General features: G+C 42.3%; 1 protein-coding gene across 8 annotated transcripts in view; it reads left to right on the top strand.

Moving 5' to 3' along the window:
- Nucleotides 1–27421, top strand: part of LOC142034287 (sodium/potassium/calcium exchanger 3-like) — a 282832-nt gene that overhangs the window by 250546 nt on the left and 4865 nt on the right. For all 8 annotated transcript variants that reach the window (XM_075035262.1, XM_075035261.1, XM_075035263.1 and 5 more), the window contains 8 exons: nt 2447–2639; nt 3463–3574; nt 6125–6197; nt 9140–9231; nt 12297–13427; nt 22437–22742; nt 24829–24960; nt 27119–27282. In XM_075035262.1, coding sequence (XP_074891363.1) covers nt 2447–2639; nt 3463–3574; nt 6125–6197; nt 9140–9231; nt 12297–13427; nt 22437–22742; nt 24829–24960; nt 27119–27282 — 2203 coding nt within the window. The remainder of the gene's footprint in view (nt 1–2446; nt 2640–3462; nt 3575–6124; nt 6198–9139; nt 9232–12296; nt 13428–22436; nt 22743–24828; nt 24961–27118; nt 27283–27421) is intronic.

The following is a 27421-nucleotide window of genomic DNA, read 5'->3' as shown; positions in this document are numbered from 1 at the left end:
CTTATAGCAGATACCAGTCACGCACCTCCTTTTGCATGTGATGTAACTTTCTTCTGTAGGCAAAAATTTTTTTCCTTGCAGACATGTTCCCTCTGCAACATGTTTAGTTTCCACCTCTTGACCAAGGAATGAAAATAAGTTATATCTTGTTAAGCCTGCAGCCAGTGTCGGTGTATAACTTGCACTTTGCCACAGCCATCTTTGATTTGTAACATTGCTAACTGGCTCTGAAGGCGAGTGGAAAGTTTCCAAGCAATACTTACTGGAGGTACAGCTCATGAAAACACTTTTGTGATTCATGATTTGACTTTTGTGGAGATTCATACATTACTACACTAGGTTCTGCTGGGACCATGGTTGAAAGGGGAACCCAGGATTCCTACTGTGGCATTTTCATAGCCCTGTCATAACTGATGTAAACACTACTTCCCTTCTGAACACAATGTGTTTCTGTGTATTTTGTGCCCCTTGAAGGCATACTGGCAGTTACTAACAGCTTTTGACACTTGGGGAGGGAAGATCATCTGCATTTTAGATGCCTTGCAAATCTAAAAGGCATCACATCATAAATAAGCAAACTGAGAAAGAGGACAAAAAGGAAGGGAGAGGCACACAGGTGATCTGGTGATCAAAGTGGTGAAAAGTTTGAGTGATTGTGCCTGTTCTTATCTGATCATGCAGTGAAAGTTCTCTATCCCGTTTACTTTCCTTTCTAGCCCTGTCCAGAGATGCTGCAAGTAGCTGACCAAAGCTAGAAAAAAAGTGGGTTGGTTGGTTGGAGTTTTTGTTGTTTGTTTTGGTGGGTTTTCTTTTGGGGTAGTGTTATTGGAGGGGGGCGGGGGGAGCAGATTTTTGTGTTTGGTTTTAAGCATTCAGTGCTCCTGTGCTTGTGAAGTCTCTACCCACTTGCTCTGGGTACAGTAACTGGCATAATGAAGGTGGTAAACGCTGTTAATGATGTTTACTGCCTGTCCAAAAGAGAAGTTGAGAAGAGCTACGAGACAGTTTGCAGTGGGGAAATGCAGCTGTGTTGCCCTCTGCTGCTCAGGGCCTCTTCTGCCATCAGAGAAGGTCTGCAGGGAGAACACAACCTCTGTGCCTGATGTCTTAGCAGGTCAGATCTTGAGCTTGCAGAGCATTTTTGGTCTATGCTTAAATATTGCTATCAGGAAGCTGTTACCAGAGTAGCTGTTCTGTAGTGATTCCTAGCACTGGAAGAACCGCAGGATGTACTTCTAGCTCAAAGATGAGGAATTCGAACCACCAACACACGTGCGATTGTACTGGGTGTTCTGTATTATGTGAAGGATGGCAAAGCTTTGCATAACAAAAGGAGTTCTCAAAGTGTTCCATTTATTTGGATTTTTAATGCATAACATGTATCTATAGCCTCCAGGATCTGTACTTCACTACTGAGTTTAGCAGTAACTTTAGCTGCTCTGCCCCAAATAAATTTTAACCTTACACTAGTTTGCCACATTCGCACTTAGTTTAGCCTTTATTCCTCACATAGGAGTCGATCCAGAGCCAAAGGAATTAAGAGCATAAATATACAATTCCTTACTTGCTTCTGATCCTGGGAAGTGTAGTACTAAAATGTGAGGTAAGGACCTTTCATAAATGGAAAAAATGTAAATATTTAGAGAATTTGGAGCATGGCCCATAAAAAAATTACCACCACTTAGGATGATTTCTTAGTGAAGCTGTGCCTTAGGGAGGGTTATTTAGGGCATTTAACTTTTTTGTCCTTGTCCTTTCCCTTTCTCCTGACTGAGGTCTCTGACCACACATTAATAGAGGGGAATAAAGATGGATAGGCAGCTGTGAAGATGACTGGACTGGTGGAGCAGAGACAGTAGTCCGGGGATAAGATGAAGTGATGCTAGTTTGTGGGCTTCTGTTGTGAAAATAATCCACAAGCAAACAGAGAAAGTGCTTGTGTTTGGCGCAGTGATCACCAACAGGTAGTGAGTTGCTCCATTGTCAGAATATTGAACAGATTTTTCTGGAAGGCAGGACAGAGGAATATTTCTGTAAGTTGCAGCTTTTTCAATCTGTTTGGGAATAAAAATTTCTGAATTGTATAAATACCTTTGAAGAGAAGTTTTTCCAAATGTGAACATAACAAAGAAAGGAGGTGAAATGTTCAATTGATCACATATGCATATACACCTGTATCTGAAGAGACTGCCAAATTTCAACAAGCTAGAAGAAGAATGCTAAGGCTTATCTTAAAGCTAGCTGTTAAGTTGAGGATAAGTGAAAGAAAGAAATTTTATGGATAAGAGAATTTTTGTGTATACAAATTATATGAATTCTCGGTGGGAGAAATACCAGTCCAGGGTGCCAGCAGCACCATTAGCTTTGTGATAACTCTGCTGAACTGAGTGATTGTTTATAGGAGGTTAGCATGTCTAATTTAATTTTTTTTTTTAATTTTTCACAGTCTAGTAAAGGACATGGATAATGTCTCTCCTGAGAAAAATGATGTAAAAAGCTGCCCCCGGGACTCTGGATATGACAGCCTATCCAACAAGCTAAGCATATTGGACAAGCTCCTCCATACTCACCCTGTGTGGCTGCAGCTTGGTCTGAATGATGCTGAAGCCAGGGAAATTCTGCAGGCCCAGCCTCCTGGGGTAAGAAATTACATTTCAATATATTTGATGCAAGTTTAAAAAAAAACAAAAAACAACACAAAAACCAACCAACCAAAAAAAAAAAAAACCCCACCAAACAAACAAAAATCCAAACCAACCAACATTGCACCCCCATTTCTTTTGTGCTTTGGATATCCAAGCAAGGACTTCCTGAGCACTTGGCAGCTGGACCTGTTGGAGTGTGACCCGTTACCTGAGCTGATACACTGGGGGACTGGTTTGGGGTCCTCTGGAGCTGAGAACTAGATCGCTGCAATTACAGCTCCAAAGCTGGACCTTGCGAACCAGGGTTGTATGTAACGGATGTATTTCCCCCATAATGAGAAAGCAATTTTATCCTTCTCTGGTGCCTGCATTAAAGTTGCTATGATGGAAACCAGGCCCTGTCTGCTTGGATAAGGCTGATGGCATGTTTCTAATGCTGCCTTCATCCTGGTGCAGCAGGATTGCATGAATGGGCTGGTGGGACACAGGAGCACTCCACCATCGGTCTCTTCCAGGCTCTGCAGCTTGACTCAAACCTTGGGATTTGCTGCGTGTTAAACTGGAGAGCTCAGAGAAGGGCATAATGGACTTGGTGTCATGTGTGTCTGTTATACAAGGATGAGATGCTTTGCTAAATGTTCTGCTGCCATCTTACACCAAGACATTGGTTGCTACTGTATCAGGTCCAAGTAAAATTCTGAGATGTTTTATGTAGATTGGAGATCATGAAGTTGTTCTGGTTCCTTTTATCTATAATCTGTCTCTAAGGTATCTGTGATGAAGCTAAATCTATGTCCTTTTGCCTTCTCCACAACAGATATTTCTGGTTAGGAAATCCCCAAGATTGCAGAAGAAAGTCATCTCTCTGCGTCTGCCCAGTGACTGTGGGTCCTGCCTAAAAGAATTTGCAGTAAAAGAAAGCACATACAGTAAGTTGCGAGTTATGTACTTTTCAGCTATTTGTCACCCTGTATGATCCAGGAACACTCTGCATTGGTGAAATGCACAGCAGAAGATAGCCAAAGTCATGCAAATAGTGTCACAGACTGCCTACAGTGCTCCCTGAGGAGGGCTCTGCCAGTGGGTCAGGCATATCCTGGAGAAGGGAAGATGTACAGAAACCCTTAAGTCTGTGCTGGACACAACTGGAATATTTCTTTTATGTACCTTGCTGAATCCAGGACTTATTGATTATTATGGGTAGTTACCCTCTTCTGTAGAAGCACAGAACACCTCTAATTCTGTCCCCCATTAATGAAATGTCCTTGTATTTCCTTGTACTCAGGGGGCTGTTCGTGGGTGCAGCTATGTCGTGGGTGCAGCTATGTCATGAGTGCTCTCTGTCTACAAATTGGGGTGTGGTGGGGGTTTTTTTGATTTTTTTTAAATGTAATAACTAGATGGATTTTAACCCCTTTGGCACTGTTTCTGATGCAAGATCATTTTTTTTCTCCTTTAATTCCAACTATATTTGCTCTCTGTTTTCTGACAGAAATGAGCAAATGTTAGAGTTCCAGTCAGTTTCAGAACAATACTGCCCTCATCTCTTTAGAGAGAGGGTGTGAAAAATATGTTTGAGAGATAGGAATGAAAAAAGGAAGCTGCAGCTGGTGAGTGTATGTGGTGCAGAACCTGCAAGTGGAGCAAATGGTTCATTTTAACAAGAAAGTGAAAACTGGAGAAAATTGGCAACAATTTCAGTTAAACTTCCCTGAAGCAGAGGGTCTATAGTTAACTTGTATTTCTATTAGTAAACTGAGATAATTTTAGTTGAGTTTTTTTCCTTTTTACCTCTCCCTTCCCCACACCCAGCAACAGAAGTTAATTCTATGTGTCTTGTTTTGGTTCCAGTTACAAATAAGGCATGGCAAAGAGAAGAGAAAGCTATCAATGACAGTTGATCTAAGAGGGATCTAAGGCTGTGTTTGTAGGCTTGTTAAACTAATGAACTCCCTCTCTTCCATCTAGAAAATAAAATAATAATATGTCATATTCATGAATAATATTTTACCACAAGGGGGAAGTATCTACTGATGTTTTTACTCACCAGTCATAACTGAGGTTTTAATTGTAGTCAGAGATCTGAACACTTGTCTTAGCTCGCCTCCAGATCACCTGCATGCTTATTGTCTCCACTGGTAGTGTGTCTCTTAAGGAAATCCCTTTTTCTGGGCACAAAAATGATCAGGTTGACCTGTCTTTGAGTGTAAAGGTTGGATAAAAGATCGGTACCTGACTTAAGTTTTCCTCTGGTTCATGTGCAGACTTTATTGTCAGTAGCACTGGAACTTTGGCATGGGGAAGCTGGCCTTACAGCATGGAGTACTGACAAAATTATGCCTTCACTACTCGCTGAGAGGCATTGCTGAGGTATCCAAAGCTGCTGCATGGCTTTTGGCTTTCCCCACCAAGCCCAGGAGTCTGCCTTGTTTCAGCCCAGCTGTCTGAAGCATCTGCAGCAGTGGAGGTACTCTCCTTGGGAGATGAATTTCAAAAGCATTCCTCTGCCAGTGAAGCAGTGACAGTGTGCGCACCTTGCCGGAGATTCACGCTCGTGATCTGGCTTTTCTAACTCAGAGATGGGCTGAAGCAATCACAGACTTCACGTTCACCACTTTGTAGAAGTTGTCCGAGGCTGCAAGAGGCCGGTGTTTGTGTACTTCAGGAACCTGTCTTACACTACAGTTATATTTCATAAATGTTCTTCCTTCTGTTCTGGTCTCGGTCATGTCTAGAGGCGAAAGATCTAGATTGTTTCACTGTAGGAGCTGCTTCTGCTTTATCTTTGTAGTCATTGGGTGAGATTTGCCACTGGAATCAGAGAGAGCTTAATGTAAGTGAGGTGGCAATCATTTCTATGTCATTATTACTGTGAACAAGTATTTATATCAATAAGAAACAATGGTATGGAGCAGGGGGGGGAAATGAAAGGCATTGCTTGTGTCTTCCTCCCCCATTGTGCAAGGCAATGGCATGAAGCAGAATTGTATTGAGGTTTTTTGTTTTTTTTTTTAAAGGATTTTCAGGTTAAATGGTTTTCTTAAAGTGAATAAAAATTTATCTCCCATTAGGTGCTAACACATCTGGGGAGAAGACAAGTGAGTAAATGGAATGCAAGAGGAGGAAATGAGAGATTTAAGATGAGGTATATTAGTACACGGGGCAAACAAAGCCTCAGTTATTGATTTATTAGCAAAACATTGTGCAATTCTAATCACACTTGATCTGTTTCCCAGGAATTAGACCGTATGTTTGGAATACAGAAACAAACCCACTACCAGGATTATCAGTATGTTCTTGAAAACGCCTTTAGCAGAGACATGTGCTCCTCCACACAACTCTTTTCTCTTAACCAAACAGTAGCTACTTTGATGGTGCAAACTTAGTAATTTTATGCAAAAATCTGATGTGCGTTTTATTAAGCTTTTCTAAGAACTGGTGGATAGATGTGTGATTCTTTCTCTCTTGTAACTTTGCAGCATTTTCCTTGGAGGGGTCTGGAATAAGTTTTGCTGATTTATTCAGGCTCATTGCTTTCTACTGTATTAGCAGGTAAGATGGTGTTATGTCCTGAGTTGCATTTGCTAGACTGTCTTGAAATAAAAGAGACTCTTGATGACTTGGTTCAGCATGATACTTATGTTGCCAATCTACAAATATTCCTGGGTAGTCTTAGAAGGTAATGGGAGAAATAAGAGATGAGAACTGGAAGCAAGTCTCTCTGTCTTATTTAGTACTGATTATTGGAAGGCTGGTGTTATGTTACCCACCAAACTGTGAGGTGTTGCCAAGTTGAACTTTACTTTAGTTGATACCTTTTAATGTTTTCTTAGCTGCTCTGTAACTTATTTAATAAGCACCATAAACTATCTTGCAATGTCTGTTTCTTGGAATTGCTAGTAAAAAGCATTTTTTGGAGCATAATGGAAAAATATTAGATCACACTGTAGAATATGACAACTGAGATGTGAATCTAAATTGTGAACAACAAAAATGGCCTCATGAGCTTTCCGGTTATGGTTGCCAAGCTTGTTTTCCAGGTAGTATGCAGAGGAAAAATAGCTGGTGTTTTTTATCTTTTAAGTTGTTTTTCAATTTGACTTTAGTTTACTGGTGAAAACTTCCAGACTGATACTCAAGCCTTACATTTATCCACAGACAGGACATGGCCAAACTGCACATCTACATGTTTTCTGAAGGAAGCCGGGAGAGGCAACTTTGATGGTCTTGGTCCTTTTACTGCAATGAAGTTGCTAATTAGTGCTGACAACGGTGATTTCTGGTGTGGGAAATGCTCACTAGGGATGCACTTAGGTTGCTGTGCTTACTGTTTTTGTTTGTGGTGGAGAAGCATCTAGACCCCCTTTGTTACAGGCCTCCATTTTGCCGAGCTGTACATGCACGTGATGAAAGAAATGTTTATACCCCATAAGTAATTGGTCAGCATTCAGATGCGAAATGAGCTGAAACTGCATTTAAAAGCAGTTTAATGATGAGAGATGCCTTGGCTTGTCACCCTTTCAGTTCTGCACACTAGCCAGGCTCTGGTAAATTCCCTTGAAGTGCCTATAGGGAGCATGCCGCAAATGTAGGTTTCTCTGCATTAGTTTATCCATTTTCTTTCACTGAAGGCTCCAAGTTGCTTCGCATTTGCTAAAAGTAAGCCCCCAAACACACAGTAGCTTGTTGCCTTGCTCATGAGTCTTGTACCCGAGAGTGTCTCTGCAAAGTGGCTTTAATTTTCATAATGGTATTTCAGTCAGCCAAGTGTGAATTTAGTATTTTGATGCAGTCAGGCCTCCCATTCAGGAGGCAATACAAAACTGCATCAACAGGCTCTTCACCTGTTTATTGTTCTGTTCCTTTTCTTGTTGCCCTTTGGAGAAAGGGAAGGAAGTGAAAAGAGTGGTGACCACAACTTAGACATGGTGTTAAAGCTTTCCTAGTGCAGCTTTTTATACACAACTTTAGCTGCAAACCCATCCACAGATACCAGTAATAAATACAGTTTCAGCTGCAAACCTGTCCAGAGGTTTCAGTAGATGAAGCTTACTCTTTGAATGTGGGTATGCTTTTGGAAGCAGATGCTTATTTCCACATTTAGTGGAGAAGCATCCTAAGTGTTTCTGTTTGCCTAATGTTTCTTAAGTGTCAACATCTACCCAGCATCCTTGTCCTCTTCAGGCAGCAGTCTAGGATTGCAGTGGGTGCAAGAAGAAAATGTATAGACTTCTTAGGGAAGCAGATAGGTAGCTATCATGAGAAAGAGTACCATTTGGTACATCACAGCAAAACCAGGAGGATTTCCTAAAACCAGAGGAAATTTCTTCCAATAGATACCCAGTCAGTTTGTATGAGGAGTCAAGGGTTACCTGTCTTTGTACTGAGTCCATGATGATGTTCTAGACCAGATTATGTGTGGTACTACATTGAAAGTGTCTTTTCAAATACTTTTTAGTTAGTGTATCAGTCTCGTGCATATGCTTGACTTGAATTTGAGTGGCGTTCTGAGATCGTGGTTTTTCAACAACTTAACATACACCATAGAGAATATTTATGTGATAAAAACCCACTATCTGTCTGTGCTACAACAGATGTTTGGCTTGTTCACAACCTTAACAAAAAGATTATGCTGACACCAGTTGTATGTAGGATTCCTGTGCTCCATTTGTTCTCATTGACTCTTAAATACACAGGCACTTCTACTGCAGATTTTGCAGTTTAGCATGCACTCTTGTTTGAGGGTGTACCAGTTGGGCAGGCAAGAGGTATAATATTGGTTGATGGTACCACTCATACAATGTACATATGGTTAAGTAGCTTTGTCCCTTAAAATCTCTGTCAAAGCTTTTTACACTGGCTTTAGCTTATGCTATTGTTCATGCATTCAGGCATCTCCCTTTGTAAATATCCATTGAACTAGTATGCAGTGAAGAGAAACCACTTATAAGAATAAATTATGAAGACTTTCTTAAATGAAGTGTGTTTTCAGCCTAGGACAGAGTAGCACTAAAACATCCTAGCTTAGAAATTTGTAGGGTAGCTGCCCAAGTACTCATCTGAATTTTTATTCTGAGAACTGGAATTCAACTTTGAGAGCAAACAACAGCATATTCAAAAAATAAGAAGCTGCTTTGAAGGGTAAAGGGCAGATAACACTTTTGCATCTCACTGGTATGCTTGTAAAAGACCAGGTGTAAAAGCTTCTACTGTAATGGGAGAAAATATTAGATGGCTCTGTGGAAATGAGCATAAAGAGAGTCCTGGGGACTTGACTCTCATTTGCACTACATACCACTTTCCAATATAAAGGACCCCTGGGGTTGGTAATGTTTTCACTGTGTGCTGTGTGTTTAAGGCACTTGCTACCTGCCACAGCTTAAGAAGAAAATTAAAAGAATTAGAGCTCAGCCACTGCCAGTGTTGCAAACAAATGCTTTTAAAACTATGGATGTTGTTGTGAAAACTGTAACTGTTTTTCTGTTCAACAACAGGGATGTCCTTCCATTCACCCTGAAGTTGCCTTGTGCTATTGCTGCAGCAAAGACAGAAGCTGAACTTGAAGAGATTGCTCAGCTTGGACTGAGTAAGTATTTCTCTATGTATATGTCTTTTCCTGTAGCATTCTTTAAGCTTGAAGAAACAGTCTGTATCATTAAGTAGTTCATATTGGTCAGTGATGATACAGATTTCATTTAGAAAAGCAGTTTCTCTTATTAGGAAGGCCAGACCTTGTACTGGCCAAATGGTGACCCTGGTGCTCTTCCTTCCTTCTGTGTCTTCTGTGATATTTTTGTAAGTGCTGTTTCTTCCTTCTCCTCTGCCCTCTTTGGGCAGCCCTTGAGCAAAGCAAGTCTTACAGTCCCCAGACAGAGGTTTGATGTAGCTTTTCCTCCAAGGGCCGATGTTGGCTGCAGGCTCACATAGCAGGTACTAGCCTGATAATTTGCTGGAGTTGCCAGGAGAGTGTAGGAACTGAGGTTCACTGTTAATAAAACTTCTGTTCAGATTGACATGTGATCTTAGAATGGTGATTTTTGAGATCAGTGGCTCAGTGCAGTAGCATATTAAAAGGAGGATTGTATACATAGGATCTGCAGACCGTATCCATGTGCATTGGTTTGGTGAAATTTTTAAAATAGCAAAAGAAAATGCAAGAGTATGTCCTTGCATTGCTTGACTGCTACAACCAAATACAGGCTCATTGTAAAATGTACCTTGGGCTTGCAGGAGACGCAAAGCCTGGCGGGATTTGAAACATGGGCTCCACCCAGATGAATCGTTGAGCAACTTCTGCAAAGTGCTGAATGGCCTCATTTCCTTTTGCAGGAAGGGAGTATTGACTGTCAGCATTCTTTGTCCCAGTAGATTTTTGAATCATCTTTGATTTAGAAACAGATCCTCACTAAATCAGCGTTAGTATGAGACTCTAGAACTATTTGGTGGGACTTTGCAGCAAAGCCATACACAGGGAAGTATTGCACTGCTTTGCATTTTGTTTTGCTTCAGTAACAATGCAATTAAGGGTTTTGTTTTAGAGAGGAGACAAATGACTTCTGCAGTGCTTATCTGCAAGTTTAGATAATTAGGTGCAAGTATGGATTTTCATGGCAATAGAGGCGAACATGAAACTGTTGATTAGGTGAATGTTTGGATAGGAAAAAAAAAGGTCTAACTGGGATACATCATAGTGAAGACAGTCTCCTAGTGACACCTGGAAGCCTTAAAGTAATATTAGGTGAGTTTCTCCATAGGAGATGATAATGGTGGTGTTGAGCAAGCTTTCCAGACTAACCACACTTTGTCCTTAGTACCCGAAAGCACCATGGCTTACTTGCTGTGGAGTTAGTCTTGCTCTTGAACAGTCTCTGTCTATATTGTTGTGTGTTGTTTCTTTAAGCTAATAAATTTGAAAGCTGAGGAGGAGACTGATGGATCAGTGTCTAACTGTGTGGTTGGTATATTTGGGATCAATTACCTACTATACACCAGATAAAGATCACAGTTTCTGTGAACAAAAACCAGACAACTAAGTCAAGATTTTGATGGAGTTTAGGTGTCCACATGCAAAAGAGCACACAAAGAAGTCAGCTCTTCAGCACTGCAGACCTAAGAGGTGCCTAAAAATTCCCAAGGGCCATTTCTGTTAAGTGTGAGCTTTCCTTAAGCAACGTGTAGGCACAAAATACCCTGGTCTGAACATGGAGGGTTGTAGCTCCTGTCAGAGCTTTGTTATGCCACAGGCTCAGAGAGGGAACTGTAGAAGTCAGGTCAACAGCATGTAGCCTAGCAAATCACATCAGGAAGAACTGGTGGTAAAGGTTTCAAGGCTGTTGCCAACCTGTAAGGTTTCACATGCTGAACATAAGATTCCCTTTCTGTTTCACCTGCAGCAGCGCTTATATCATGCGTGTTTGCAACAGCCCACGTGCCAAGCACACTGGCCAGTCTGCTGAGGGATGTGCAGGCAGGATGTGAAGTCATGAAGCTGGAAAACATCAGCAGCATTGCATGACTATGTAGAGAAATATGTCTGTGTCAACACATGTTCTCTGGCAGTGGCCTGTCACCATGGGCCATTTCCTGTCTTCTGCCCTGTAGGCAAGACACAGCTGTTGGGCATGGACCCTGTTGTGGAGTGCTTGGCATTCATGCAGTTGGGCCCAGGTGTCATTGCTCAACAGCCCAAATGAGGCATCTTCACAGTACAGGAAAAGGGGCCGCATCAAGATTGGCAAATTTTAGCAAAATCATCCTACTCTAGTATTCCTCTGTTATTTCAGTCAGATTGCTGTCCTCAAGGTCTTGTCTGGTTTCAGTCTTCATACTTTCGGGAGCTGATGGGCTTTACCATTGACTCAGTTTCACAAACATGCTGATGCTTTGCTGGGGCAAGTGTGGAGGCTGCAGCTGAAATTTATTGGTTTAGCGCAGGTTTTCCACACTGCTGGTGTGGGACGGCACATTCGGTCTATTTATGTGCTGCTGAATGTCTAAAACCTCAGGCAAACTGTGTCACCATTGCAAATGCAGGGCTGCAGGCCAGTGCTCTTAAAGAGATGCAAGCATTTGGTCTGTATAGCTAAAGATTATGGGTGCACCCATCACAGCAAAATGTGAGCTGTCTGTTCATGAGTAGTTTCATTTGTTCACTATCAAAAGAAACCAAACCAAATTTTTTGTTGAGTTGCCATAAGTGGCCATCAACTGGTGTAAATCAGCCTAACTGTCGTCTTTAACGGAGTGAGTTTATTAATACTAGCTGAGAACCTAGGCTTATTTCTCCTGAGTGAGATGCTAGTGAGTAGTTTATATTCATTTCAGTCTCAAGTTGGTAAGAATTACTGTGTTACAGTCTCCATTCCTTTCTTTGATTCTCAAGTTTATTTTTAAGCTTAGTTCAGTGGACTGATTTGAAGCTACGCATTGGTGATATTTATAAATGAGTAAGAGCAGCCCCAGGAGTGTAACATGCAGTTATGTCTGGTGGTGCTTTAAGAGTTTCAATTGGAATTTTTTTTTCCCCCCTTGAATTAATAAAAGCTTGTCTAAATTTCTTGATACTTGAAATGGGTGATGTTGAGCTGAATGTTCTGAAAGCCATGTGCATGCTCTTTTGCATTCTTATGCTAACGCAATAATGATTTTCAGATTTCTGGAGCTCCCCGGCTAACAGCAACCCCCCGGACCCTCCAGCTCCCCGTAGGCCTGTGCCTTTGGATAGTGCTTGTAAAGACTCGCGTCAGCTCTGCCTTATAAATGGAGTGCATTCTATACGAACCAGAACGCCTTCAGAGCTGGAGTGCAGCCAGACCAACGGAGCGCTGTGTTTCATTAATCCCCTCTTCTTGAAAGTGCACAGCCAGGATGTCGGTGGAAGTCTGAAAAGGCAGAGCCCGAGAACTCAAGACGTGAATGGCGCAGCGAGGCCTCGCTCCCCCCCACCCCGGCCGCCACCTCCTTCTATTAATAGCATCCTCACGAGTCCGCAGCTTTCCAGGACTATAAAGCAGGCGAGCATGCCAGAAACAGTCAACCATAAGAAAGAGAGAGGCTTGGATTTGCTGCAGAATAAACCAACCCCTATTCCGCCTCCTCGGCTGAAGAAGCAGGCTGTTAGCTCAGAGGTGGAAGGTAGCTCAAAGAACACGGTGGTAATTCGACCTGGCTGCAGCTCAGTGCATATGCCCGAAGCTGCTGGCGTTCCAGGTGAAACCCTGCCTGAGCCGACTCCAGCAGCTGCCAAAAAGACGGTAGCTAGCAGCTCTGAGTCACACATACCGTGGAATGGAGGCAGGCAGAGACTGAGCGACATGAGCATTTCCACCTCCTCGTCTGACTCGCTGGACTTCGATCGGAGCATGCCGTTGTTTGGCTATGAGGGGGACACTAACAGCAGCCTGGAGGATTTTGAGGGGGAAAGCGACCAAGAGAGCATGGCACCCCCTTTGAAGCCCAAGAAGAAAAGAAACAGTTCGTTTGTTCTCCCCAAGATTGTGAAATCTCAGCTACGGAAAGTCAGTGGAGTTTTCAGTTCCTTCATGACCCCTGAAAAGAGGATGATCAAGAAAATTGCAGAGATGTCCCAGGACAAACGCACTTATTTTGGATGCCTAGTGCAGGACTATGTCAGCTTTCTTCAGGAAAACAAGGAGTGCCATGTTTCGAGCACTGATATGCTGCAAACGATTCGGCAGTTCATGACCCAAGTCAAGAACTATTTGTCTCAAAGCTCCGAACTTGATCCTCCAATTGAATCTCTGATTCCTGAGGACCAAATAGGTAAGAAGCACTGTCCCGTGTTTTGGGGGAAGGTGAAAATGTGTAATCTGTGTTTATAGTGATAGTCTTTGTGCCAGTTTGGAAAGGTGGGGTTGACTTTGCTAGCAGAGTTCGAGCCATTGAGTATTTAAGTCTTAAAACAAAACAACCCCCATTCCCCCTGCCCCCAAGCACCCCAGTAATTCAGAAGAACTATGAACTATGCTACAAAGTTGTTCATAAAAAGTTATCCTTAAAATAGCTGCAATGTGGACTTTTTACCTGTGTTTATTACTTTTTTTTTAAGCTGCTGTACTGTTAACAATACAGAATCCTTTATTTGCTGGTACATGTGTATTTTTCCCTGAATAGTTCTCAGTGCTTTGACCAAAACTGCCAATTTTAACCATATGGATTAATAGCAGTAAAACTAGAATTTATTTGAAACCAGTGACAGTTAAGAGCAGCGACGTTTCATAGCAACTTACTTTTGAAATAAATCTCATTCTTCCAAACATTCTCATTCACTCCTAGCAAAGCTGCAAAGTCCCTACACTTGAAGCTAAATAAAAATGTATATAAGAGTTTTAAAAAACAAACGTGTGCAAGAGAGAGAAGGGGCTGCTAATCTCAGGTTTTCTATACCTCTCTGTTACGTGTACATGTTTATAAATGGTTGCAGATGAGCTATGTTTGAATACATGTTTTAACAAGAGGGATGGACTTGTGTATCCACAGAAGTGAAATCATTGTCGCTGCATAAAATCTCACTGCCCCTCTGTCTTGCTGAGTCTGAGCAGTATTTGTAAAAGAGCCTTATAAGCCACATTTAGGAAGTAAACATCCCTCAGGGCAGAATACTTTCCTTGTGAGCTCACTTCAGTCCTAATTTGCTTGTTTTTCTCCTGTACCCCAGTGTCCCAACAGTTGGCCCAGTGCAACATTGGCAGATAGTTCTTTCTCTGGGACTAGAGGGTGATTTTATGTTGACATTTCTGTCTGTCCTTGACTGAGAGGAAGTATTCTCATGTAACCTCAACTTCATTTACACAAAGTCAAGCAAAAGTAACAAGCACTGCTAAAGGAAATACAACACTATGAAGAGTGTCCTCGAAATCGAGACTTTTCAAAGGCGTGTAATATTACCACTAGAATAATAAAGACTATTATGTGGGTGTTATATGAAAGAAAAAATGGCGAATTGAGCAGTGGTGCAGGCACATTTTTGCCTGGGTTTCTGCAGAGTACTGGATAGCTGACAAAGAAATACAGATCTAGTTTGCTTGTAATTTTGTGAACACTTAGTTTGACTTGCACTTTTCGTTGTAAGGGTGTGGTTAAATCAGACTGTGGGTCTCTGAAGACTGGCAAAGTGCTGTCTGCTTTTAAATGTTTCAGTAGTTTGGAGTAGCATAAGCTGTGAAATGTAATAACTACATTGGTTTTCTTCAGCGACAGAAAGTCTGGCTTTGATCATGTGATTAAATGCAATTAATTTATGAAGTGGGATAGTTTAAACAAAGGAAGAACTTGCTTTTGAATCATCTACTGCCTATGGCTCGAGCCTGCAAACAACCACAGTGGATCAGGAGCATCAGATGTTGCTGATCTAAGCAGATAACTATGTGACAGCAAGATTTAGTCATCTCTATAGAGAACTTTTTATGATGTAGCCCTGCCTATTATCCGTGGTTTTGCTTGACTATTTCAGTATGGAATTGCAGCCCGAATTTTAACTTTCTGAGTATTCATATATCCTCTCTTGTCAGTTTACACTTTTGTGGTGCCGGTTTTTCTTCTCGACCTGTCAGCCTAGGGCTGGATGTACGCTGCTGGGAAAATACTCCTCCTTTCTGTTTATCATGTACTGTCCCACAGTGGTGGCAGGTCATTGTCAGAGCTCAGAGGCTCTGGTCAGGCCTGGTGACCGCTGAGTTAGAGCAGGGCACAGCGGCCGTGCCCAGCTGGGGACTTGCAGGAAGAGGCGCCAGCCACACTTGTGTAACAGCAGCTTCACCCTGCAGCTGGGACTCGGACGCTGCTGGTGCTGACGGGGCGTGGAGGGAGCCTGTAGCAGAAAATGTTCAGGCCTCTCAGCTTCCCGGGCCAGTCCTGCCTCTGGAGAGGAGCTGGGGCCAGTCCTCGCCTCCCTCTCCCACCCAGCAGAACTGCTGCTGCCGGTCACCTGTTCTGGGGCAGCCAGACTTCACCTTGTCCCACTGTTGTCTCCTGAATTTCGGTAGGTGCTGGAGCAGCACCCCCCCAGGCTTAGTGAGGCCCTTGGTGTCTGGGACTTTCTCCTGTGTCTGTGTAGTGATCTTTGTGATAGTGTAGCTTTTCTTCTAGAACTGCATCATGGATTTTGCAGACTCCTGCAAGCAAAAGACTTCTGTGGAAGATTTTTTTAAGATTCCCAGACAGGGGGCACATCAAATTGTTTAACTTCTTCCAAATCGTCAGGAGAATGTGCATCAGCGTTTCTAATTATTCCTGACAGGTGCATCCTAATCTTAGCACTGAAGGCTGTTAACCCTTCCTGAAACAATGGGATTCCCAGTGTTGGGACAGAATCAAGACTGAGGCACATGGCTTTTTATCGTTTCAGGACGAATGCAAAGTATTTTTTAAAAAGTCATCCACATCTGAATGTGTATCCACAGAATAAAGACCTGGGCTGGTCAGAGGAGACCCTGATAGTCCATAGTTGCTTGAATAGTAAATGTTTGCGAGTTTCTTGTTTGTGTTTCTTCTTTTCCTGGCCGTGAACAGAAAGGAGTCAAGTTGACTGTCATCGCTTCGCGAAGTGATCACCAGGCAGGATCTAACACCTGAAAAACTTCAGTCTCAATGCTCAAATCTGGGCCTAGCCCAAGAAATGACCGGTTTAAATAATTTGGCAATAAGGTATTAACTGGTCCTGTGGGAAGGTGCCTGAACAATACTGCCTGTTACTTGTTTTGTATTTCTAATCCGTAACCCATTTTTAAATATTGAATGTTAAAAAAGGCTTGGAGAGAACTTGTTGTCCCCTTACTGGCAGGACATGCCTTGTTGCAGGGACTTGGGTCTGTATGGAGGAGTTGCAGACAGGCAGAGTTGGAGGCTGTACTGAGGAGCGTAGTCCATTCCCCATGGGAGCCAGTGTGCCAGCCATTCTGAGGGAGGCTTCTCTGAGCAGCACTTCTGCCTTTGTATTCTTCCTGCTGAGAGGCAATGCTTTACTTTTGTTCTTACGAGATTTTTATCATGTTAGCTTTAGGCCTGTTTCCCGTTTATGAAGGTGACTTTAAACCCGGTCTCAAAGGACTGGTGATGCTCTTCTCCCATCCCTGCCATTATATCACATGTGGATTTTGTATGTGAACTCTCTGCTTTATCATCCAAATTTTTAATGAAAATACTAAATATACTAAAGCCCAGGGCTGACCCCCATGGTACCTCTTTTCAAATATCTGTCTTGTTTAACAGTCAACCATTGATAATTGGGCTCTCAGTGCAGTATTTTATGCACCCACCTTACAGTAATTACAGCAAGACAGTATTTCCTTTGCTTATAGGAAAGTTGCATGGAATAGGGTTATGGGTCTTAAAAAGGTTAAGATACAGCCCACCCCCTGCTCCCCTCTTCTTCAGTGATCCAGTTATCCTCTTAAAGGAATTAGAGTGGTATGCCACTATTTTGTCTTGAAAAACTTCTCTTGGCTGTTTTTTTAACACTGTGTTACTTTTTAGGTGCTTGTACATTTGTTTTGGTGTCCCGTCCCCGTACCCTGTTGTTCATCCTAGTATCTTTTCATGTTGAGTTGAGCTGCTCAATGTGTCCCCCAGCACTCCTCCCTTCACTACAGGAGCAGGGGGATAGGGCAAGTAAGAAGCAGTGGTAAAAGCGCTGAGCCAGAGGCAGAGGATTTGGTTCTCCCTTTCCTGACCATCCCTTTGATTTGCTTTGTGACTTATTCCCTGCTCCTTTATTACTACTTCTTTAAGAGAAGGCATGTGTTTACCACACAGCCATAGTGTGATTTTTTTTTTAATTAACCCACAGCTGATTAAAGCAAAACAAATCTAGCACAGATGGTTCTGTGATTCATTGGTGTGCTTTATGTAGGTAAAATGAGGGGAAGTTTACCCTAGAGCCTTTAGGGAGGTTTACCCTTTCTTCCCTAGTTGCTCAACTTCTGCCACTGCTGCCTCACCACCGCCCACCTCAGTCCTACCTCTGCTTTCAGGATTGTGCAGATTATCAAGGGATGTGGCTTGTGTGAGTTCTTACTTTCAAGTCTTGCTCCTTTGGAGGAGATGCCCTTGTCTGCACCATGGATGTGTGCCATTGTAGACATCCACCAAGAACTGGACACTTGGCCATCCTGACATGAGCTGTCTTAAAATAGATCCGTATCAGTCATGCCAGTCTATGAACATGCAAGGTATTAGGAAAATCCAAAACAAAGCAAATGCAGTGTAGTCGGTGTCCTGCATGTACATGCCATGGTGTTCCAAAGCAATCTTCTGCTTGCAGTCTCCCAGGCAATGTTACTTGTGCAGGACTGTGCCTTTTTGTGATGGTTCCCAGGCTTGCTCAGTCTCTTACTAAGCCCTTCTTTTACTGATGAATGGTTTGGCCATTGTAGATGATAAACAGGGCCTGTGTGTAAATCCAGGGACCAGAATCTGACAGATGATCTCAGTGGAGCAACAACCGTTGGTAACAGGTAAACTGGCAGCCTGAAAAAGCTGAGAGCGCGCCTGCAATTTCAGGCAGTGAGGGTAGCAAAGAGGCTGCGTAAGGACACTGGTGATGACTAATATGTTGTCGTCTCTAGATGCAGACTCGTGTGGTTTGCAGCAAAACAAAATAGCATGTCAGCACAGGATACAGATGTGTTTCCACAAGTCACAACGAAACTAGCTGGCTGGCCTTTACAATTCATTTATCAAAGCATTTCCAGTTCCCATTTTGAGGCTGGAGGCTAATTATAAGTATCATTTCAGGAATGCTACATGGCGCTCAGCTCCAGTGGTACTCAATTAAAAAAAAAAAATCATGAAGAGTGTCTGGTTTAGTTTTGGAGTATTAAGCATCCTGGGAGGATATTTGAAAACACTTTGCGTATGCTGAAGTAAACAGGAATTTTTGTTGTCAATTTGGATCCGAGAAATGTACAGAGATGTAAAGGCAAAGGATCAGTCCTCAATTCATGACTTGGATGCTAATTTGCCTGGGAGACCCTCCTATACTTTTTTGTGGCCATTAAAGGTTGAGCAGTGAAAGCTGCTGCTGGCTGGGAATTGTTTTGTGGGATCATATCCAGAAACACCTTTCTCTGAAAGGGGCCGGTAGCAGCAGTTCAGAAGAAAGGGTAAATAGTTGCATGGTCTGATCTCAAACATGCTTATAGTTGTCTTGCGACACTGAATATTGGTCTAAGATGCAGATCACAAGAAATGCTGTCCTTCCAAGCTTTAATAATAATATAAATATTTATGTAGGTTTTATATTAATTAGGATATGTATGGGTATTATTATTGACTGTTAAAAAAAAAAAGTCCAGTCCTTATCAGTCTTGCTATGTTTTTGGCCTTATCAAATTGCTAGAATTTGCCACTTTTTAATTTGAGGGCAGAACTTCATGGTTCTTATGTCTGTGCCAAGAATTCATAAGGGAGAAGAAAAGGTTGTGTGGTGGTTTTGGGGTTTTTTTTGTTTTTTGGGGGTTTTTTTTGCTTGGTGTTTGTTTTGTTGGGGGGGTTTGTTTTGTTTTTTAAAACAACTCTGCAAACATGCTGCATTAAAATGACAGTTTCTCTAGGTCTACCCTCACCAAGCCAAGGCAGTTAGTGTCTCTTTGAAATCACAGCTGTAAGTCCTTTTATTTTGTTTGTCTCCTATTAGCTGTAATATAGTCACTGAACAGCATTGAAGGATGCTTTACTAAATATCCTGTCCTCTTTTTTTTTTTTTTTTTTTTTTACCTGATTGCATTAACAGCACAGGAACCATTAGGAACAGCCTTCAGCGATAAGTACTTGGACCCTGTGCAGAGCTTTGAGCACAGCCACATGAGTTATCTGCTCTCTTCCTCTGTGCTGCTTCAAATTGATTTAAGTTCCTGGAGAAATTGTGGAATGTGATCAAGTAAATTTCAAAGCAATTTCCAGGCACCGCTTTTGGAGCCTGTCACCAACTGCAAATATGAAAGAACGCCTCCTCACCATCTTGCACAGCCGTAAAAATCTGTGCGATTCATTTGTACGGGAAGCTGTGGGAGTGGCACTAACTTACTAAGGGTTGAGGGCAGAAGAATTGAGGCTTCCACTTCTTGCCTACAGATAACAAGCCTGGCCCCAGCCAAGGACTGTGGCTCTGTGGAGGAATTTTCCCTCCCAGCAGCATCGAGTTCCTGTAGCCTCTGGGGAGAGACTGCTTCTGCAGCTCCTTCCATACTGATACTGCAGGCAGCAGCTGAACCAGATCTAGCCTGGAGCCTATAGGGGATCAGTCACAGAAGCGTACTGAGTTTTCCAATTTCCCATCCCAGGCTAGGTGCCTCCCTCATTATCAGACTAAGGGCTCTGAGGCCTCCCTCATTATCAGACCAAGGGCTCTGAGGATCCGTGCTGAATTCTTTACAATTTATTGAGTCTCCTGTGACCAAATGTGGTGGTGACCCCGCTTTACTGAGGTGAAGGATAGCTGATGCTAACTATTCATGTGCAGAACTTTCAGTGGAAGCCTGTGGGAGTTAAAATTTCATGGGGATAGAGAGTTCTCTTGCTTAATGTAATGTTTGGCAGCACTGACTGCTTTAATTTTGACATAAATGAGACCAGGTGGTTGGAATGCAAACTGCAGAGGTGCTCTGCTTACAAGCAAAGCAGTTGGTGTTTTTGCTATTTAAAAAAATTAAACAGGCAGTAGAAATAAAGTAAGCTGGATTGTAAAAAAAAAAAAAAAAAAAAAAAAAAAAAAAAAAAACAAAAAAAACCATCATCAGTGAAGCTAGCAAGGAACTATGTGTATCCTCTAGAAATTTAGCTAGCTAACACACCCATGGGTGAGATTTGTGCATTTTTCTTAGTGGAAAGATATTTCTACTCCATGAGCCCTGAGGATGATTTTGATGGCAGGGAGAGGCAGTTTGTCATGCGCAGAAGGGTGATGCTTCTGCTTTCGTGACTGGGTTTGGTAGTACTGTCAGTAGTGATTTTGTGGCTCTACCAAGTACAATAGATAAGGATCAGTCATTTGAAATGTTGCCACTTATTATGTATAATTGGTGGCTCTGGTCTGGTGGGAAGCTGGATCTACCCCTCAAGCTGTGTGATAGGCCATCAAGAACATGTGTCAGACCGGTTATGCCTTTACTGGTGGCCATAGGGAAATCTAGAAAAATTAGAGGGCAAATACTGCTCCTCACATGCATTCTTTCTCCCTTCCAGCAGCTTTTGCAGTCTCCATTTTGAGAGAAAGCCTAGATGCATTGAAGGCATCCGGGAATGAAGCAGACATGGCTTTGCCACCTCCATCAGGGTCTCGGGAGGGGGAAATAGCAAGAGAAGCTTCAGAAGCCCCAGCAGAATTGGGATAGGGGAGATGGGAGCTCCCAACAGAGTTGGATGTTCAGGAATTGCGTGCCAGACAAACACAGAATAAATGCTACATGTGAAGCAAAGGCACCATAAGAGGAGTGTGTGAAGGACATGTGTGTATGGGAAAGAGAGGTATGAAGACCGAAAAGGAAAAATGGCTGAACACAAGGATAAAATAAATGAAAGCATAAAGCAAAAGCAAGAAAACAGAAGGAGGTAATGCTTGTTTGAAGGGGCAGTGTGTTTAAAGCCCAAACCTTAGAAATAGTCTGCAATTTAAAAAGGGCGGGGGGGGGGGTGAAAAGAAAGAGACTATGGTCTAAGAAAAACACATAAGAACAGGCAAAGAACTTGGAAGGGGCATGAGGTTTAATGAAACTTTAATGAGTCACCACTAGCAACAGGAATTTCTCCTGCTAGCTTGTATAAATGTGTGATCTAGCAGTGACACAGTCTCTGCTCTCAGTCCCTGTGCTCCCCTAGTACATCTGCCCACTCTAGGCTCTGGTCCTGCCCCACCATCAGGGTGTTGATGCAGTGGCCAGGCTGAAGGGTCCCCAGTTTCTTTGTGCTTGTGGGAGTTCACTATGGTACAAATAATTGATGTAAGCTAATTATTAATGTAAGCTGTGTTGCCATAGGAATGCTGAGTGGGAGAGGAAATTAGCTTATAAAGTAAAGGTTTGCAGAGAAAATCTTTAGCAAAGAGCTTTCTCTGTTGATGTGGTCTGTGCTTTGAAAATGGAGAATGACTGTTAAAGAAAAACTTGAGTAGAACAAGAATAAAAAAAAAAAAAAACAACTACTAAGTTAGTGGTTACTGTGCCACGTGCACACTATTGCCAAACAAAGAACTTCAAACTTGATGACAAAGCTGTATATAAGCTTGCATGATGAAATCCAAAGCTGGACAAACACAGCTTTGTTTTCATTTATAGTTTAAAGCCTATAATCTGTCCAACTTCATAAAGATCTTGACAAAGCTGAGCCAAGTTTTAGGAGACCTTGGTTGAATTATAGTTTCTGATGGAAACTATGCAAAAAGGATGGCTTTCATGCCAAAGCAGACAAAAGTTATGGTTTTGACTGTGTTTAAGTTTGGGAGTTAAAGTCTAAGCTCAAAGTAAAATAAAACTCGGAGACTTCTGGCCAACAAAAGACTGGAGGTGCAGCTTGCGCTTTTTTTTTTTTTGTGACAGTCTGTAGTCTGTCTTTGTGATGTTTTTTGTATTTACCACACTGCCATAAATGAAAATGGAATACAGATTCTGCTCTGCCTTTTGTTTTCTTTTTAACAAACATCTGGAAACTCAGCTTGTATAATAAATAGGCCTTAGCAAGTAGGTTTTGCTCTACAGTGTCTCTTTTGGGAATGGTTATATTAATACTGGCTCTGCTCTAAAGGAGGAAGTCAGCTGGACTTGTGTTTTCCCGTTGCAGATGTTGTCCTGGAGAAGGCCATGCATAAGTGCATTCTGAAGCCATTGAAGGGCCACATTGAAGCGATGTTGAAAGAGTTTCATACTGCAGATGGTTCTTGGAAACAGCTAAAGGAAAACCTGCAGTTGGTGCGGCAGAGGAATCCTCAGGAACTGGGCGTGTTTGTTCCAACACCAGACTTTGTGGATGTTGAAAAGATTAAAGTGAAGTTCATGACCATGCAGAAAATGTATTCACCTGAAAAGAAAGTCATGCTGCTGCTGAGAGTTTGCAAATTGATTTACACTGTTATGGAGAATAACTCAGGTATGGTACTTCTCATGGTTCAAGTTCACTGATACTCCAAACCTGGGGTTGTCTTTTGGCAGAGGAAATCAGACCACCTGATTCTGCAGATGTATCTCCTTCTCCTGGAGCTCTTGTAGCATCTCATTGCCCTTTTGAGAGGGATTCTTCCTCTCTGCTTCTTTCCTGATATCTCTGATGCATCTGCCAGCACATCTTAAAATTCAGTGTGAAGCAGAGTTGTGAAGCAGCTTAAAAAAAAACAGCTTTGCTTAACTGTAGGCTTTGAAGTTGGCTGTCAGAAAGGCTGTCCTGTGAACCTTGAATTTGACACTGGTTCTAAATTAGTATTTTTCTGGAAATTGTAATAGAGAGAACACCCTGTATTTAGCTGTAGTAATTCAACAGTATGTATGCAATATGACAACTACAAGGGCTCTGTGTTAACTGGTGGCAGAAAGCAGCCTCTCATCCAGTATTTTTGGCTTGCTATGCCTCTGTTCTCATTTGGACACTTTCTTTCCTATTTTTGGAACAGAAATAATATCTATTTCTACACTGTAGCAAGAATCCAAAAGTAACCTTGAAACCTAGATAATGAAGGGGAACTACAGACTAGTGAAGACCTGCCAAGCAGTCAGTGGCACAATTAAAATGCTGTGCTGGATGGCATGAATTTATAGGTGCAACTCTGTTGCCTGATGTCTTATGCACTGCTGTGGTAGGTCACAAGCTAAGGTGAAGCAATGCTGGTAGTAGTGGGAGATTTTTTTTTTTCCCTAAGCAAGTATAAGCTGCTGCAGGTGGCTGGCGGTTTTCTTTCTAAGTGAGCATTGAATGTGTAGCTGGGTCCAGTGGTGATCAAGAAGCCTACTTTCTTTTGAGATTTGAGATAAATGGTGAAAGCTTGTGGCTGTTAAAGACGCCCAAGCACTTTTGCAAGATCTAGGTCCAAGCTCCTGCCCAGCTTATTATTTCTGTGCAAAATTCTGCATTTTAAAATGGATGTAAGAATCTTGGCCTGAAGCACTGTAAACTCTTTTCTCTATGCTGTGTAACCACATTGACTAAGGTGTTTCCAACATGCAGAAGAAAAATATTGAGGGGCTGCTGCTGGTTAACTGTTGCACTGAGGGGCTTGGACTAAGATGTGGCAAATGCACCTTGGGTTGTCTTGTTTTGTCATGTGAACTTGTAAAACATAGCATTGAGCCAGCAGCTGTTTGAGTATCTGCTTTGTCTTGTACTCTCAGCCAGATAATAGTGTAATACCTGGAGGGTATGCCTTAGCTGGTGTGACTTCAGATATCAGCCCTTCAGTCATCTGGAGTTTCACCAAAGTTTAAGTTGGCTCCTGCTCTTGGTGGTTTTAAGTGACCATCACACCAGTTCTGCAGTGAACACAGTTTGGCCACATAGTGTTTCCTAAACAGAAAGTTTAAATGCAATAAAAGTGATAGGAACACAGACAGACCTAGGTACAGCAGAGTCTCTCTGTGTTAGCTGTGTGCTGCCATTGCCAATGATGCTTCACTGGCTAGTTTGGAATGATATGAGGCTTTGCTCACTGGTGTTTTTAACTGTGCTCTGTCAAGGAAATAAGCTCACTTCTCATGTCAAATCTAATAGGCTTTTATATTTGGGCTTCTCTGCTGCGATTCAGACTCAAATTGGCATTTGTGGCTGGATCCTTCCAGAAAGTGGACGTTGTCCCTGCATGTATAAAGAAAATGCCTATTCATCATCTCTTAGCCAGTGACAGAAGTGCAGGTGGAGGTCAGGCCAGACTGGCATGGCAGCCTTTTGTGAGTTCACCAGTTGAGCTGATGCCAAGGTGAGCCCAGTCTTTAAATTCCCTTGCATGCCTCAAGGTGTGCATCATCAGATTTGTGCTTGTTAGAAGTACAGGCTGAAGCTGGTGTTGGTCTCCTGTCCAGTGAGTGTCAGATGACATTCTTTTTGCTGCACATTGATAACAGGAGGCTCTAGAGTAGTAATACAAGCACACTGGTTAGTGAAGGCAGCAAAATAATGCTTTCCTTTCAAACACTGAAACTGATAAAAGGCTGTGGTTTGTCTATCACTGTCTGTGTTCTCTTCAACCCAGGGAGGCTGTATGGAGCTGATGACTTCTTGCCTGTGTTGACATATGTACTAGCCCAGTGTGATATGCTGGAGCTGGATACTGAAATTGAATACATGATGGAATTGCTGGATCCATCTTTGCTGCATGGAGAAGGTAATTATTTATTTTTATTAGAATTGAGTGAAGGACTAGGGAAGGGGGATAGCACAGTTGCTGTTAACCTTGTTTGAGTAGAAAACCTTTCAAGGGGAGTCCTAAAGTCAGTGATGTCAGTAGCGTAACAAGAGACTCTCATAATTATTTCCACCTTAAAGTAAGAGAAAGCTTGTTAGCTTGCAGAGTATAGGCCTGAGTGACCTGGGAATCTACTGATGTATACTACCTTATGAGGGAATATGTTGTTTTCAACCAAGGAGGGAGAGGCATTGTGACTCAGCAAACACATACACTGTACAGGTGTCATAGTGGTTATCCTTCTGTGCCTGAAAATATCCTGAGAGTATTTATAGGGCCACAGCATTCAGTTAAATTGTGAGACACGTAGTGGGACTTGGGTTAGGTGCTTTGTAAAAACTTCTGGGGGAATTCTCTGCCCCTCCAAGGGAAGTGCTTTTAAGAATACTGCCCCCCTTAATGATCTTCGCTTCTTCCCAATATTTGCTTCTCACAAAGTATTCTTATGAGTCCTAGGAATATGTTTCCTAAGGCACTCTTGAATGATGGCTGAAGTCCACTGAAGGCAAGGAAATCTCCCTCCTTTCTGTTTTTATGGTGGTGTTTGTAACAGAGGTATTCTGCAAGCCCTTGGTAGACCCCAGAATCTATCAGTTTATGAGGAAGTTTAAAGGTTCTTGTGACCAAGCTCAGCTGTGAGTTTAAGTATATGTTTCCCATTCTTGCTATCTCTTGGCTTGCTGAAATTGCTGTGTCCTCTTATATGCCAGTATGCATGACAGAACCATGCCAGGATTCCTCCGAGCTGGCCCTAGTCTGTTCCATGCTTTGTGTACAGAGCATCCTTTATTGCACTGTTCAGGAATCTTAGCACAGAAAATACTTGAGATGTGAAGCTGGAGATAAATAACATGCTTGAAAGGCAGAAACATTTACTGGACTATTAAGTCATGTTGGTTTTAATGCAGCAAAAGAAGTCCATCCATTGGCTGGGTCTCTCTTTGGCACCAGCTGAACCCTACTGTGCAGGAAAAACTGTTTAGTGCTTTGGGGTTGTGCAGTTCAAATGTAACGTATTGTCCAATTTGTTTCATGGGTCTTGCATGTGTTTCATGTATTGAACTGGTTGCAAAGCTGAAGGCCAAGAGCATGCTATCAGTAATACAGAAGATACTACTGCGAGCATAGAATGCATCCTTGAATGACTCCATGAGTAGACTGTGCTGCCTCTTAGTTGGACACTCCCTTCAAATAGTTTACTCAAAAAAAAAAAAAAAAAAAAAAAAAGTGAGAGAAATAAATGACAGCATGTCTTTTGTTTCTCCATGTTGTTGAGGACTCTTACCTCCTGTTGAGACTCCTTTTGCTTTGTGACCTGCAGCTTCTTTTGTACATCAGCAACTCTGTCATGGCTTTAATTGTTCTCCACTCACGTAATAAAGGTGAAGTATGAAGGACTGTACACATCACCTCCTGAACTAGTTGGACATTATGGGGAGTGCTAAAAAGGTGACAAACACAGTCTTCGTTTTAAAACCAAAAGCAAACTCTTCGGGATACTTCTAGGGTACAAATCACACACTCAGCTGTTGTTTCACTGCCAGTAAGGGTGGTTGCCGAACACTGGTAGATAGTCTTTTACTTTGTTTAAACAACTATGTTTATTTCATCCACACTGGAAGCTCGGGAAGAAAACAAATCGCTGTTTGGAAGTTGTTTAGAAGAAAACTCATGATCCAACTTTGTAAAAAGAAAAAAAAAAAAAAACACAAAAAAAACCACAAAAAACTCAGGAGTCACACCAGTCATTTAAGTAAGCAGCCATCCCCTGCACTAGTGGACCCACAGTTAGATACTGTTGCGCTGCTTGATAATAGGGAGTGCATGCAACCACTGCATGTCTCTTAGCAGCTGAGAACACACCATCCAGTATTTCACAGGCCACTGAGCTGTTTTTCTCTATGTATAAATATTTTGGCAATAGAGTACAGGGGCTTTCATATATATATATATATATGTGTGCATGTGTGTGTATATATATATAAAAATTGTGTTTGTACTTCTGACTGTGACTAGTTGGAACTAGTGTGGTGTTTGTGACCACTCTGAAAAGTTCTTCCCTTGCTGTCCTTCACAGGAGGTTATTACTTGACAAGTGCTTATGGGGCACTTTCATTGATCAAGAACTTCCAGGAAGAACAAGCTGCCCGACTGCTAAGTTCAGAAGCCAGAGATACTCTCCGGCAATGGCACAAGAGGAGGACAACTAACAGGACGATACCTTCAGTTGATGATTTTCAGGTAGAGCTCAGAGCTGAAGAAAAAAACAGGGGTTTGTTATTTTGTTGGAACTCCCCATCTGAGAGGTATGATTCATAACGATTCCCTTAGGGCCGCAAGGTAAGTGGAGTGAAGCAGTGCTGAGAATATGGCGGGCAAA

The sequence above is a fragment of the Buteo buteo genome, chromosome 9 (genome assembly GCF_964188355.1).
Source record: "Buteo buteo chromosome 9, bButBut1.hap1.1, whole genome shotgun sequence".
Classification (NCBI taxonomy): domain Eukaryota; kingdom Metazoa; phylum Chordata; class Aves; order Accipitriformes; family Accipitridae; genus Buteo; species Buteo buteo.
Note: the sequence above shows the minus strand (reverse complement) of the source record. Positions and strands in the feature narration are given on the sequence as shown.